This window comes from Macrobrachium nipponense, chromosome 1 (genome assembly GCF_015104395.2).
Source record: "Macrobrachium nipponense isolate FS-2020 chromosome 1, ASM1510439v2, whole genome shotgun sequence".
NCBI classification, from domain to species: Eukaryota; Metazoa; Arthropoda; class Malacostraca; order Decapoda; family Palaemonidae; genus Macrobrachium; species Macrobrachium nipponense.
In genome coordinates this window covers 105,755,304-105,771,270 of record NC_087200.1, presented here as the reverse complement: position 1 = coordinate 105,771,270, position 15,967 = coordinate 105,755,304, and the positions used below count along the sequence as shown (strand labels likewise).

General features: G+C 36.3%; 2 protein-coding genes across 6 annotated transcripts in view; both read right to left on the bottom strand.

The window, feature by feature from the left end:
- LOC135219524 (RING finger protein 141-like) overlaps positions 1–4,071 on the bottom strand; it is a 185,348-nt gene extending 181,277 nt beyond the window's left edge. For both annotated transcript variants that reach the window (XM_064256356.1, XM_064256357.1), the window contains exon 1: positions 3,933–4,071. The gene's annotated coding sequence lies outside the window, so the exon portion shown is untranslated. The remainder of the gene's footprint in view (positions 1–3,932) is intronic.
- A 138-nt stretch (positions 4,072–4,209) lies between these two features.
- Positions 4,210–15,967, bottom strand: part of LOC135219525 (GSK3-beta interaction protein-like) — a 48,248-nt gene continuing 36,490 nt past the window's right edge. For all 4 annotated transcript variants that reach the window (XM_064256361.1, XM_064256360.1, XM_064256359.1 and 1 more), the window contains exon 3: positions 4,210–4,393. In XM_064256361.1, coding sequence (XP_064112431.1) covers positions 4,210–4,393 — 184 coding nt within the window. The remainder of the gene's footprint in view (positions 4,394–15,967) is intronic.

Genomic DNA, 15,967 nt, shown 5'->3' with positions numbered 1-15,967 from the left:
TGAACAGTTTTTTCATCATATTAAAAAAAAAAAAAAAAAAAAAAAAAAAAAAAAAAAAAAAAAAAAAAAGCATCCCCAGGTATAAGGAAAAGTGCATCCCCAAGTGCTCAATTTATCCATGAAAAAATGTCACGAAAGTCTGGCAACATTGTTGGATGATGACCCTCAAATATATTGATAACATATGTAAACCCACCTTCCACCTCTCATTCTTCCACATCATTATCACTTATTTCATCACTTGGGAGCTCATCATCACTCTCATACTCTTCCTCCGAAGGAACATATTCCTCGAAAGAGATATCGCTGTTCTTACTGATGGTTTTGCAGTAAAAATGCAAATAAAACAAAGAAAATCATCAGAGAAAACAACGAAAATCATGAAAAAACATGCATGAACTTGACCATGATTGTGCATCAACTGATGAGGAGGCTGTGATGTCATAGCCAAGAATGTCCACGATTGGCTGAAAAAAAAAGGAGCCGCCGCCTAGTGTGTGTTAGTGCAGCCTACCCACGTCTGCAAAAACCAACACTACGAGCTTTCCTACTGCACTATGGGGTTATGATGACGTATATACATCACAGGGAGCGTCACTGCACCCTTCATGGCGTCCTCAGATTCCTTGCTTTACAATCTTTAAATGTGTTGACTGGTTACCAGCTGGTGCTTAGAAAGATATCCTATTGTTAAGACCGAAGGCTTGTTCCGCATATAAACAAATGCATTTTCATATAAAAAAGAAATAGCTATATTTATTTGTCTTCAAATCTTCTACATATGTGATCTTCCAGATGGGACAGTGAATCTTAAGTACAACTACTGTTCTGTCATCCGAATTGAGTATGCATCACTAACTCAATGATATGTGTGTGTCGTATATGCAACTCCTTAGAGATATTGGACAGTACCTATTCACATTACTTGGTGTCTTTATTTTAATTTTCTTTTTTTTTAAACAAATTACAAAATCGTAAAACATATGATTTAACTAATGTTGCTAGATTTTTTTTTATTGCAAAAGAACTGTTGCATCTCCCAAGAGTAGATCTATTATAATTTGAAAGGGCATAATCTAATTCTTCAATATGAAATTTTCTATTGCAATATATACCTCCTGTCATTTCAAAATTTATAGGGTTTGATCCACATATGTTTTTATTTTACATAACTATTTACTAGGTTCTTGCTAATGCTTGTTTGAAACATTTTCTCATGATATGTTACTTATTTCTTGGGGGTTAAAAATCACTGTTTTCATTTTTTAATTAACTTGTCTTGGTGATCTGCCAAATATTCCCTTTATTTTCCTGAGTTTTACCATGCTGGATATATTTGATACAAAGTAATGGTTAAGAATTCATAATGCAAACCATGAGTACAAGATCCCTACTTGGAAAGCAAGATTCGTTCTTGATAGAGAGTTGGAACAGTGATGGGCCTCTTTGAAAGTGAGCCAATATACACCAATCTGCTTCAAAAACAGTATTGCTGGATTGGACACCAAGCAATGGCTGTGTCAAACATCTGTGAAGACTTTATTTAGTACCTTGCAGAGGTAAAACGAGTATAAGATACAAGCCAAATGTGGCAGGTGCAATTAGGGCATTTAAACCTAAATATAGATATACTATCACAATTGTGAATTAATCAACAAAAGAACTTCATATACATCAGGTTCACAAGTACATTGGTGGTTTCATTTCATTTAAATTTGCAATAGCATCCAACACTAGCTCCTACACTGGGAGATAAAATGGTGTCCTTCACAGGATTGTTATCACTGTGAAAGATCAAGTTTACTAAAATTAAAAATTTACAGTTAGGTCTTGATAAGGTATATAATATTTTTTAGATATGCAGTAGTTTTTTGCTACTTGAACTGCGACCAAAGGAACTTAACACTTAAGCTGTCACTGTATATTTGGAAGAAAAATTTGTCTCATAAGACATAACTGTGGATTTCTACTCTTAAACTTAAACTTAAACCTCATACAATAATAACTATAATATGACTAACATATAAAAGTGAATGGAGTATGACAAAAACTGCACAAAATTAAATGCATAAATTCCTCACACTAATGTTCCTTTGCATGAACAGTTCACCCCTTCAGCTTGGCACACCTAAACAACAAATGGGTAAGTTTCCATTCATCTTCATAACTGAAAAATTGCAAGTCATGCGGCTTATATGATCAACAGTAAGTTGAAACATCTAATCTCTTCCTCAATCACACAGTCATGATCATAAAAATGTTACAAAAGGGCAAAGCTCAAACACATTTGTTAACTATCCATCACTTACATGTCCAACCCCTTCTTGGCAATATGTTCGAGATATCAAACTAAAATATTGTAGTATCAAATACTTCTCTCCTCTGACAATGATGACAATGTCATTAATGGCTTTATTTGTCCTGATGAAAGCAGATGCAGTTCTGGCTACTTTGTTAGTATACTCATATGCTTTAATAGTGAACACGGGACATGTTACAGTGTCTGAATTAGATAATAATGTAAGTAATTAATAAGATGGCAGACACTTTTTTGAGCACTAAATTCCAATTATCTGAGTGCTCAATTACAATCAAAATATTCCCAATTACTCTTGTTTTCTGAAGGGATGTTCCACTTACAATAATGGAGAGGCCATGATCCTGTAATCTGATTTTCAAAAACGAAGTTCCCTTCAGTTAAACAGACCACTATTTGTAACCTATTCTGCAAACTCAAGCAAATTATCTCCTTCCATATCTCTTTCATCAATACAGCATTCAGCCTACAACCACGCCAAGCTGAACTAACTGTCAAGCAAGTTGCTTTTTGGGAAAAATATATATATATAAAAAGTATTATATACATATTCTATCTGACAACCATACAGTTCCAAATAAACCCATTTAATGGATCCTTACTGAACAGTTTCTGTTGATAATTATGGGATCCAGTAGATAATACTAGTTATAAAAGTTTATCCACAGGAGAATAGCTGAGTCTCAAATGGAGATTTATACTGTACTTGTGTACTTCTACAAAGAACCAATATATTGTAATAATGAATGACCATTGGGAAGTTCAATGGATCTTTCAGGGAAATACTACATTACTTCCTCAAGCATATTCCTGAATGAAGAGATGTTAGTGAATTCATATGTAAGATCACCTTGAAAATTCTTACACCTTTGTTTCTTCATACGGTTATACATAAAATTCATAAGATACACAAACCTTAAACTGCTTGGAAATTATGCGAAGTTCTCATTGGTTGAAAAGGTAAATAATAAATGGACATGACTAAAAATAAAATTACTTAAAACATTGAGCATAAATTCCAGAAAATATGGGAAAAATTACCCTAAATTCTTTTAATAAATGCACATGATTAAGCATCAAGATATGACACTGGAACTAACAAGATTACCATCATAATTAGAGCAAATGCAATCCATGCATATATGTAAATCCAATATAAAAGGTAAAACTGTAATAAAAAACATAATGAAGCACTGACTGCCAGAGCTCAAAAAACGAATGATGACTGTACAAGCAAATTAATAGGGGCTATGTCTAAAGTATACAATGCGGCCCAAACAACATGAAATGAGGCATGTGGTGAGAGTGCTTGAAAATGGAAAAAGGTGAGTCAGAACATTTGTCAGGGTGTAAATGAATTTCTTAGCTAATTGTTAGATATTATATTATGTGGGTTTGCTTCTAAAAAATAGATCCCTTAGTTTTAAAGCATAAACCAAATTTCAAGATGCACACTATTTACATTTTTTTTTTTACTCTAAAGCACAGGAGTTAGACATGCAGTGCTAATCTTCAAAAGTGAATCAAATCAAAGGGCAAAGGCTTCACTACAAGACTACAAGTAATTGTTATACAGTGCTCTTAAGAACTCCAAAGAAATTAATTACATCCTTACCTTATATAATGTAGGATGAGAAGTTCCTTTATAAATGTGTCCTGTCAGTCAATTAACAGAACTGATTTCATGATTTTTTCACAAAAGGCATTTCTTAAAGGGCACAAAGGTCATACCATAGAACTGAACTGGTGGCTATTTTACGAATGTTAACTGATCAGTCTGTTGTTTCTCTGGACTAATACTGTATTGGCTATTTAGGTGCACCCAATATTTTACACACACATATTTAGAATGTCTACAAAACTAATAAAGCTACTTTGCATGAAAGAAGTATTCAATCGACTAGATCTAAATCCTGAGGCTCTTCGTGCTCCTGGACTAACTGAGATAACTTGGCAGCCAATGCTGAACTGAAACTCTCCCGGTACATGGGGCTTATTGTGTCCAGCAGGGCATATGGTGTTTCATAATATGCATCAGATGGTTCACTGTTGTCATCATACTTGGAACCAACAATTCTGCAAAATACAAGGACAAATATTGAATTTCAAAACCTTATCAGAATTTCAATTTCAAACCCTATAAAAAATGACAAATTTTAAATAAATTTAAATTTTTCATAATTAACAAACCTTGTCTCAATATAGGATAAATTCTTCGGCACAAGCTGGAGTCTATTCAAAAACAACACACGGAATTAATGGCAACTGGCATCAGCCAATAAGGGAAATGGAAGAAGCTATGCGACCTGCCTTACCCCAGCTATCATCATCAATTCAGTTTCCTTCTAGGCCAGGAAAATATGAGGGGCAGCTTCAGGTGTGTTGTATATGTACAGACCAAAGGTGGGGCGGCTTAAGGTGTGTTGTATACATACAGACCGAAGGTTTGTTAGTTATGAAAAGTACAAATTTATTTCAAATTTGTCACTTGTTCATATACAGAACAAACATTGGTCTTAACGTAAGGATGACTTACTCTTGGAGGGAAGATAAGAAAGTCTTAGAACTGACTAGATGTTTGGACCACCTAGGCTCACTTCCTGACCACAGTAGGACATAGGAAGGAAATCCTCTGATCTGTTGAGCAAAGGTTACTGAACAGCCATGCAACTGGGATAACAGAACATGAAGTGCATGCTTGTATCTCAACTGTGTGCTTGATCTGTGTTTTACTTGCATTTCCCAAATGCAACCCCGTGTTTTAGGTAAGCCTCCCCAGGTGTCAGAGACATCCTGGAGATGGTATCAACCCATGCTCCCATTTACTGGTCTTCTTCGTCAACTGACCCTCACGCCACTTGTAACTGGTGCAGATCTACCGTTAATGTAAGTAACTGGTTGTGCAAGTTCACTTTGGTCTCCTGAGCAATGGAGGAGATTTGCTAATAAGAGGCAGGCAGTATAAGAGGGAATCAATGGTGCCATCTTGGGAAGGCTTTGTCTCCTTTCATGGCCAGCACTCCTACTTCTTCTTGTTCAGCTTCTTCATTACTAGTGTCTCCTCATGGTGCTACTTCTTCTCCAAAGACAGAAAGTCACATTGCACATGAATCTCGTCAGATTATACAATATATGAGACAAACTATCACTTCAGTGCTCACATAATTACTACAGCAAAATAAGTATGCAAATGTAAATACCATACATTTTTTTCAAACAACAATACATCACAGTAGTGGCTCAGGATACGAAATTAATCTGTTCCGTAGCGGCCTTCATAACCTGATTTTTTCTTATCTTGAACCACATTTTACATGTAAATTGCCTAATTCGTTCCAAGCCCTACAAAAACACCCTGCTAAATTTTATAATAAAGCTAAATTGACCAATAAATAATGAAATAAAACAATTTGGACCATTCAATACCTAACTTAAACTACACATACTACTAATATGTACTACATACCTGTAAATAAAGTGTTAGTGTACATGATACAAGAAATACTGTATGTACATACATATGTAGTGAAATGTGGAACCTTACCTTTCGAGTGAAGCGATCTCCGAAAGTGGCAACAGAGGAGGAGGACAAATGGCAGAAAACATGAACACTTAACTTTACGAAACACATTAAAAAATGGCAGAAAACATGAACACTTAACTTTACGAAACACATTAAAAAATGGCAGAAAACATTAACACTAAACTTTACAAAACACATTAACAAATGGAAGAGAACATTAACACTTAACTTTACAAAAACTTAAAATTAATTTTTTTTTTTTTTTTTTTTTACATATTTTTACTATTTTTTTTTTTTTTTTTACAAAATTTCAATTTCTTCACCACTTTCAACTTTCTGTTTTTTCGTATCACTTGGATCTTCCTGTTTGCATACTCCTTAGTTACTAAAGGCCTCTTTAAAAAATAACTATCCAAGGAAGATTGCTTCTGCCTGCTTTTCACCATGTTCCTGAAACAACTCAGGCAAACGTCATCGAACTGCACAAGCATACGACCTGTGTAAACCTTTTTGGGGTATCTCTTTTCTACAAATGATTGCACTTTATGAAAAGCAGCTAGAGTATCCTTAATTTCTGCCATTGTCATAGGGTCCTCCTCCTCCTCCTCCTCCTCGCCGCTGCTAGAGAACACTTCTTGAACAACATTATGTTGCATGGCCTCCAACTCCTTCAGGTCATCCATCGTAGCTCCTCTCAGTGCTCCTCGAGAAGGTCATTGATGTCGTCCCATGGACTTGCCGAGAGCAACGATCTCGTCAAGATCTGGTTGCGAAACAGTTTCAGGATCGTCAACTGTTTCTGAATATCCATCAGCTTCGCCCACGTTGAATCCCTCGAAGTCTTGGGCAGATACGGCATCAGGCCAGAGTTTCCTATACAAAGAATTCAAGGTTCGCCTCGATACCTCCTGCCAAGCTTGATTGATGAGTCGGATGCATATCGCGATGTCGAAATGCTCCTTCCAAAATTCACGCAAGGTGAGTTTTGTGGTATCGGTGATGTCGAAACGTCCCTTGAAAAGATGTTTCGTGTACAGCTTCTTGAAGTTCAATATCACTTGTTGGTCCATGGGCTGGAGGAGAGGGGTGGTGTTAGGCAGAAGATAAAGTACCTTGATGAAAGAATACTCCACTAGGATATCTTCCTCGAGGCCAGGAGGGTGAGCAGGGGCAGTGTCCAACAACAGCAGAATTTCTTCCAAGAATTTCTTCCCTGTCGGGCCGAAACACAGATTTACCCACTCGGTGAACAAAAGTCTTGTTACCCAGGCTTTCGCATTAGCCCTCCACATCACTGGAAGCTTCTCCTTTAGCACTTTGTGGCCCTTGAAGGCTCGAGGAGTCTCTGAATGATAGACAAGTAGAGGCCTGACTTTACAATCCCCTCTCGTGTTGGAACATGGTGCGAGCGTAAGCCTGTCTTTCATAGGCTTATGCCCGAGTAGCTTCTTCTCTTCCTCCGTGATGTACGTTAGATGAGGCATTTTTTTCCCAAAAAAGGCCAGTCTCATCACAGTTGAAGACTTGCTGAGAACTGTAGCCTTCGTTGATCGTCATCTCGTCGAACGTCTTAATAAAGGTTTCGGCCGCTTTCATGTCCGAGCTGGCAACCTCCCCATGCTGCACCACCGAATGGATGCCAGTCTGTTTCCAGAATTTTTCAAACCACCCATGAGAAGCCTTGAAGTCTGGGGTTGGTGTCGATGACCCTTCTCCTCCATCGTCTTCAGCCTGGGCTATCAAATCGCTGAAAATAGCGCTGGCCTTCTGGCAGATTGCCATTTCGGTTATCGTATCGCCATCGATTTCTTTGTCTTTTATCTATACAAGAAGCAGCCTCTCCATCTCATCATGCACGTGGCTCCTCTTGTTGGACAAAATAGTCACGCCCTTGGAAGGTGTAGCTGCTTTGATGGCTTCCTTCTCCTTAAGGGTGGTGCCTATCGTCGACGGATTTCAGCCATATTCCTTAGCGATCACTCAACTGCATGCCAGCCTCATACTTCTTGATTATCTCCATCTTTGTCTCCATAGAAAACATCCTCTTCTTTCTGTGAACTTCAGCAACCTTGGGACCCATGACTATAAGTAATTAAGTTACTAATTAAGTTCTCACACAACACAAAGTACAAAGCAAAATCACTAACAAAAATTTACGTTAAACGAAATCATATATGTGAACAAACGAATTCCGCGTGCGTACGATAACGCTGGTGCGACGAAGTAGCCATACGACGCCTTTATGTAGAGAATGATGGGATAGATGCTGACCAATAGGAGAGCAGGATCTTACGGCAGTGACTAGCATCAGGAACTAATGGGAGTGTGGGAGGATGGTGGCAAGTCTAGAGTTAGAGGCGTGCGAGTTTTAAAATTGTTCTCGGTGGTCTGGGCGAATATCGGGACTTTACAGTAACACCCTTTCGTAACCTGAATTATTTTCGTATGCAGAAGCAAAAAAATCTTCGTCTTTGCTTTCGTAACTTGAATTTTTTGTAAGTTGGGACTTTCGTATGTCGAGGTTCCACTGTACGTACTTCATAAGTATATCTTAGTTTTACCAGACCACTGAGCTGATTAACAGCTCTCCTAGGGCTGGCCCGAAGGATTAGATATTTTTACGTGGCTAGGAACCAATTGGTCACCTAGCAACGGGACCTACGGCTTATTGTGGGATCCGAACCACACTATATAGAGAAATGAATTTCTGTCACCAGAAATAAATTCCTCTGATTCCGCATTGGCCAAGCCGGGATTCGAATTTTGGACCACAGGATTGGCAGCGAGGAACTCGTAGCCTAAATAATATCCAGTAGCGAAGTCTCTAGACATGTCGCAAATAATTTCTCTACCAGCTGAAATGGTCAATAACTGCATAGTGAGAACTAGTGGCAGTTCAGAGGGGTAAAGAAGTGAGTAATCTTTCATGAGTAAAGTTCGTATGTCAAAAAATTCACTCTAATCTTTAAGAATTACATCAACTCCCTGACAATCCAATTAATTTAAGACATTCTGAGCAGCTCTTCAGGTAGGATGACTTTGGTTTCCAATACAGTTATGTACAGGGCAACATCACAACTTCATGAAGATTTGCTTTTTGGTATAGACACAAAGCTGAAGCTTGGTAACAAGGTGGCTGGCAGGTGAGTGGTTGGGACGAATGCAAGACAGGTTAGAGATGAGACTATGAAAAAGACTTCAGGTTTGTATATCTAAGAAAAAAACCCACAACTTGAATCTACAATTTGTTTCTAAGGGAATACATTGCAACCTTTCATGTGGTGAGTCACTTCTTAAGTGGGGTTGGTTTTGTCTCCAAGAATAAGTCTGACACTGTTCTGATGGAACTGGACCCTGGGGATATGGTAGAAGTTTCAACTCCAAGGTCCACTTCCATCAGAACAGTGTCAGTCTTATTCTTAAAGAAAAAACCCCCCTTAAGAAGTGAATCACCAGATGAAAGGATAGCCTTTCAACACCCAGGAATTCCATTTTCCCAGCCAAGTATATTAAGCAATAAGGCGCCCTATGAGGTAATGTTAGACTTGCGATAATCTTACGCTAAGTCGGTTGGTATTGCACTTCCATATTCATGGAGTGTCTTGGGGTTTGTAGATCACTTACGAAGTCGGTATTATCTTCTTTGTTTATGACGACGATGTGTTAAACTCATGATGATTTCTTCTGATGTGAGGTTCTTAGAAAACACGAAGTATAAAAATACTTATATTCTCTGATATTACATAGTGAAGATCAGGTATGATTGTACATGTCTTCTAATGACGATAGCTTGATCGCTTCTGCCAATGATGATGGCTAATTCTATTCTCTCTACATGATAAAGCTTAGGTAAAGAGGTACAGGTCTTCTAATGACGATAGCTAACTCTATTCTGCCTTACTACCATCTCGGTTACCAGTCATAAAGGAGCAGACAGTAGTTCGAACATACGAACATACAATCAGATGACATAGTTACATACGAACATACAATCAAAATGAGACACGCTACAGATCACGTAGGCCGTTTGAATTATAGGTCGCGGTAGTTGTCTCAAGCAGGGAGCTTGGACTAATGTTTATAAACAATTGAATGACTACAGGTGACAGCATGTTATCTTAGCCTACTTTTATTGTATACGTCATCTTTAGCGTCTCTAGTCTGATCACATTCCTGCAAGCAATCTGGTTGACCTCTTTAGTCTTAGTCTTTTATATATATGGACTAACATTCCATATTTTATTATGTAAACACTTACATTAGCTCGGTCAGCTACCAAAACCAACTACTGAATATTACTCAAACTTGACTTGCATTTGACTTATAGGAGTGTGATACAGACACTATGTGAATATATATATATATATATATAAGTAAATAAAAATTCATGGTGTACATGAATTGATTTAAGTAATAAAATATAAAACAATGATATTGGTAAATAATAGTGATCACGTGATATATAATGATACAGTTTTTCACTTCATCTCATTAAGATACATATGCTACAGAAAATACTAATGTACTCTGACAATTGCATAGAATGAAGATTAACATGATAAAAATCATATTTTAACTGATAAAAAATTTCATATATGAATTGATAAAATTATAATGTTTATGCTGATTGATTCGTTGATTTTTATGCTAAATGTTATATCATGATTCATTAATCCATATACTAACTCATATATAACTGCAGATATTGGTAAGATTAAAAGGTAACAGATTGATTATAGGCTACCTGAGTGTTTTATACATATGTATATGGATTCATAATTAATTGATTATATCTTGTGCACTTTAAATAGATTCCCATTGCGTACACGCAAAGATATATTTCGATTCTGTTATTTATGATCATTTATATATAGGATACATGATACTTTATATATATAGGATACATGACCGAGGTTATACTACCACACATTTAACTAGCGTTCGAACAACTTTTCGTCCATTACACAGTTCCAGACAACCACCTATAGCCAAATGAAACGGCCAATTTCAATGGTTAAAACAAGGGGAAAATTTGCCTGGGCGGGTCCAACGTTCTATTTTGCGCTCATACTTATTCTCTGCATCCTAAGCTACACGATTACGTTCGCGATGAATAAAATCATCCCCAGCACGAGTCCTTCGCCAGCAAAGTAGAGTTGAATATCCTTCGGGTCGTAATTGTCGGAAGTATGTCCCTTTTGTAGTTGATTTCCGACAGCCGCCGGAGCGTTCCGCATTAAAAACAAGATTAACGACGGGATACGGGTGTCGGTCGAAGAAGTCCATGATGGTGCTTATTCCTTTCACATTGTAGGCGGTTGTTACTCGACTGCCGTCGTCCGCAGCGACGAACGATTTTTTTAAGTTGCGATGTGAAACTCTCGTACTGCAGGATACTGTAACCAGGTTCCATTAATCAGCCTGCAAGTGAAATTATATTTGTCACAAGGGCAAAGTAAATTCAGACGACATCCAAATACAGGGGGGGAGAGAGCCATTTAGATCCGGACTTAACCCACATGAATTCGCTGATATTTGTGGAATTCAAAAGAGTCAGCCGTACAAACTTTTTTATCCATGGCGTTAACAATGAGTGAACCTATCCAGGTCTATGAGGACTGTAAAAATATCCATAATTATAAAAAATAAACAGATATCAATACGAATCCCAAAGAAAATTCGATATTACTGGTAGTAAGTTACTAGACAAAGAAGTGGAAAACGGAGCTATTTGTAAGATTGCCAGGCAACATAAGAGTCAAAGAGAAGATTAATCATGATTCTGTATTTCTCTATGCTAACTGAAATTAAGTTGTGATAAAATCTGATCCTATGTGCCCTAACAAAAGTTTCATATTCAATTTTCTCGCGCGCATCCTCTGAGGTTAATTTTTAAAACTTTATTTATAGGCAGGCGATGCAACGAAAGAACCCACTATGTAACTAATTTCTATATAAACTTTGTTTTTTTTTTTTCAAGAAAATGTGACATTTTCCCATGAATGTGATTTATTTGGATTGTAATAAGCTAATGTTGCAAGTAAATATTTCATATCCATAACTTGATCATTCTAAATGTCCGTTTACCCATGTCATAAGCTGAATTATTGACTCTAATTGTCTATGAGGTTCAGAAAAAAAATTATCATTTTTGTTGTTATGAATTCTATTTGCTTATTTTGTTTTATTTATTCATTTTAAAACGATTGCAAGTCCTTAACTAAAATTGCATTGCACACACGGATAAGAATAGGTTATGTGGTATGTCATGTGAAGTTCATGAGCTAAGCATTCCTTTCTCCAGTCAATCTGCTTCGCAAGCAGAGACGACACACAGATGAAGCCTGTGTAAGCAGATTGAGGTTAAAAGGAACAAATGCTGATACGGCAATGATGACGTCGTCACTTGGCAGGAGATTGCTCTCAGCCAGCTAAGAGTTACGTTACTTGCTGTAATAAATACGACTTTAGTATAAATTTTTGTGTTTTTAATACTCGCCACACGAGAAGAATGTCTGAAAAAAAAACAGTACCAAAATTGAACAATATAATATTAGTTTCATGTTGGAAATCTGCATGATTGTAAATAAATGTAATACGGTTAATTAGATATTCCTTATTCAAACTAATGAAAAGGGTTTCCATACAAATTTTATATATACTATTTGCCCTGTATAAGATTATTCGCATAGATATACATTTTGTTCACTCTAGACTTCCCTGACTTTAAAATCTCTTTTATTTTTATATTATTTTATTTATTTATTATTTTTTTTTTTTCGTTGACTACGAATATAAATCACCGGGACAGACAATATGTCAGTAGGTTTTGATATGTGTTTGAACTTTTAGCTTATTTGTCATTACTTAAGCGTTAAGTTAGAGTTCAAATCATTACGCATATATATTTGGATATTTAATTAACCTATGGTTACGTTTTTGCTTATTGATTTTATCGTGATTCCTTTTTTATTATAATTTGTAACCCTTCTGACTTCTTACGGAGTGTATTATATTTGACTCCACTTGTATCCATATTTATTTTATTTTTTATATTTATTTATTTATATATATATATATTTATTTGATAAATTAATGGTTGGCTTGAATATGTGGAAAAGTGTTCTAGCGGCGTACGTATAAGGCTACTTGCGGTATCAAGATATGAATGATAAAGGATTTGAAAACCGCGAGAACCGCTATAATCCAGTTCGGATCCAATATCACGAGTTGTAACTCGTAAGACATTGACACTTTCTTATTTATCTCTTATTCTACCAAACCGATTGACTGGGTGATAAAATATATTATTGGTTTTCTTAATGGATAGGAAATCACACAACGCGTTATGGAGATTATTATTGATTTACACCACCCGAGTCACAGATTACTGTGTTGAATTCCATATTTACTGATTTAGCACTCATAAGTATTCTAACGCACTCAATTGCGGTGTTTGTTTTTTGGTGCTATTAATTCTATATAACGTGTCAAGAACTATTACACTAAGAAGTGTTTATTCCCTCTGTCAGACTCGTAATTCTGTTAATAATTCTACGTATATTCTTTCAAGGATTGATTTGGCACAGGATAGGCCCCTAAACTGACAGGTGTCTTAGTGTATCCCTTGTTTTCATGACACGTGTTACAATTAGTTATGTGCTTTTTATATCTGTAAGCACTGTAGGCCAGTAAAATAGTGATTTGGCTTTCTGTGACATAATAGGGAACCCTGGATGACGGAATGCAACCAGTTTAGGACGATTGGTATGAAAGAGATTATTACTACTACCTGGTCGTTAGTCACCTGCTGTGTTCTTCGGGGTTTTCCCTCGTCACGGACCTCATATAATATTACATTTGATTACATTATTCTGATACACATACTTTAAATATACTTTTGCTTTAGGGTTTCTGCTCAAAGTGTTTATTGGTTTGCTTAGCCGCTGACCCTGTTTCCGTTCAAAGTGTTTATTATTTTGCTTATTGCTGCTGACCCATGTTTCCGTTTCGAAGTGTTTATTGTTTTGCTTATCACTGTTGACTCTTGCTTTGTTCAGTTTGTAACAGTTCTGCACTCCAACCCAGATATTCAATGCTCGCGATCTCTTGGGTTAGGGAATTTTCTTGTTTAGATACGGTTTTAACAATAGGCACGGATGTTTCTATATCTTTTAGTCTAATTAATGGTTCTTTGCAGTATGGTGCGGGATTGCGGGATAATGCGTCAGCTATGATAATTGCTTTCCCAGGTAGATATCTTATCTTGGCTCCAAAGACCTGAATGATCATTTGTCACCGAGTTCCTTTTGGACTGTGATTAAAGCCTTTGAAAAACTCGGTAAGTGACTTATCTTCAGTAAGGACTTTATCAGGATAGCCATAGATTATGAACTTAGAATGTACTAGTGAGTTAAAGATACCTAGCCCTTCCTTGCCTATTATTGTATATTTACTTTCAGAGGGCTTTAGTTTACATGAATAAAAAGCTATAGTAAAGAACTGTTTATCATATTACTGAAGTAGTACCCCTCTTACCCCTTGGTCTGAGGCGTCTATTGTAAAAAAAAAAAAAAAAAAAAAAAAAAAAAAAAAAAAAAAAAAAAAAATTCCTTATTTAAATCAGGGATTTTTAAGTTAGGTGAGCTGCATTATTCCGCTTTTAAGATATCTAACGCCTGTTGATGCTTTTCAGACCATAATAAATCTACGCTCTTCTTCGTAAGATCTGTTAAAGGAGCTGTCATGATTGAAGAGTTACATATTTACATACGATTGTAATACCCACTACAGCGCCAAAGTGCTGTATCCCCCTTTTACGTTAATAGGTACCGGAAAGTTATGAATAGCCGACACCTTACCATGGACTACTTTAAGACCTTGACTAGACACATAAAACCTAGATAAACATGTTCGGTTTTTAAAAACTCACATTTAGATATTTTACTCTGAGATTATTTGTCTTTGTCTCTGTAGCACAAGCTCTAGTTTATGTGAATGTACTTCTAAGGTATTAGAAAAGATTACAAGATCATCCATATAAGCATGTAGGGTATCCCCTAAAAAGTCTCCAAACACTATATTATAATTGGGGCGCAACGTAAGCCGGATGCATACGTAAAAATTGATAATGTCCCCTGAGTGTGCTGAAAACGGTATATGAGGTACAATCACTTAGGTAATGGTATCAGGTAAAAGCTTTTAAGTAAGTCCAAGCTGGTGAAAAATTTATTCTAACCTTGTTTAAGCGACAGAAATCTACGCAGATACGCCAAGTCCGATCTTTTATGGCATGACGTTTGAGGGAAAAATTATATGGGCTTATTTGATTTCCTAATGACTCCTATTACTAACATTTTTCAACTGCGTCATTTACCTCTATTTTGAAATTTCAGTGAGAGTCTATACGAAGGTACGCATATAGCTTTATGTTTGTCCTTAGACCGTATTTTGTGTTAAATTACATCCGTTTTTCCCAGAGATCACTCGCTAGTGGAGAAACTGCCTGGTATTCAGATAATAGAAAAAAAAAATTTTCTGCTGAATCACCTCTGCTTGAATGACTTTACGGATATTACTTTAGATAGATTATCAGAGAGATTCATCTACGACTGATTGGGCGTGATTAAAAATTAGCAACAATAAAAAAAAATGCGATATTTATAACTTCCGTATCCACGATATGTATACGTTTGTGGATCACTAGATCTAACTTTTGCTGCGAGTCAACCGTGTATAGGGCTTTGTTCGCGGAAATCGTTATATTTCAGAGTGTCGGGAAGGATTAAAATTTCATTTCCCAGCAAAGTCTTTTTACACGCACTAAGACATTCGAGAGTGCATGCTTCTAGAGATTTTGCGTGCAAACTACGACTGCGGTTGTGGGAGAATTCTGTTGGGTCATTTGAACAATGTTACGATTTATGAGACAAATGTATAGTTCCTTTATATAAGTTATTATTTGATTAATTGTCTTTTTTTTTTTTTCTCTCTTTTTTTTTTGTTCAAACTGATTTTAATATGTTTGAAGGTTTATAGGATTTTCCTTTGATAAACACGCCTTATTTTGCAGGATGTAAGATAATATTTTGTATACCCCTAGATGGATCTTACAATTACACTACATA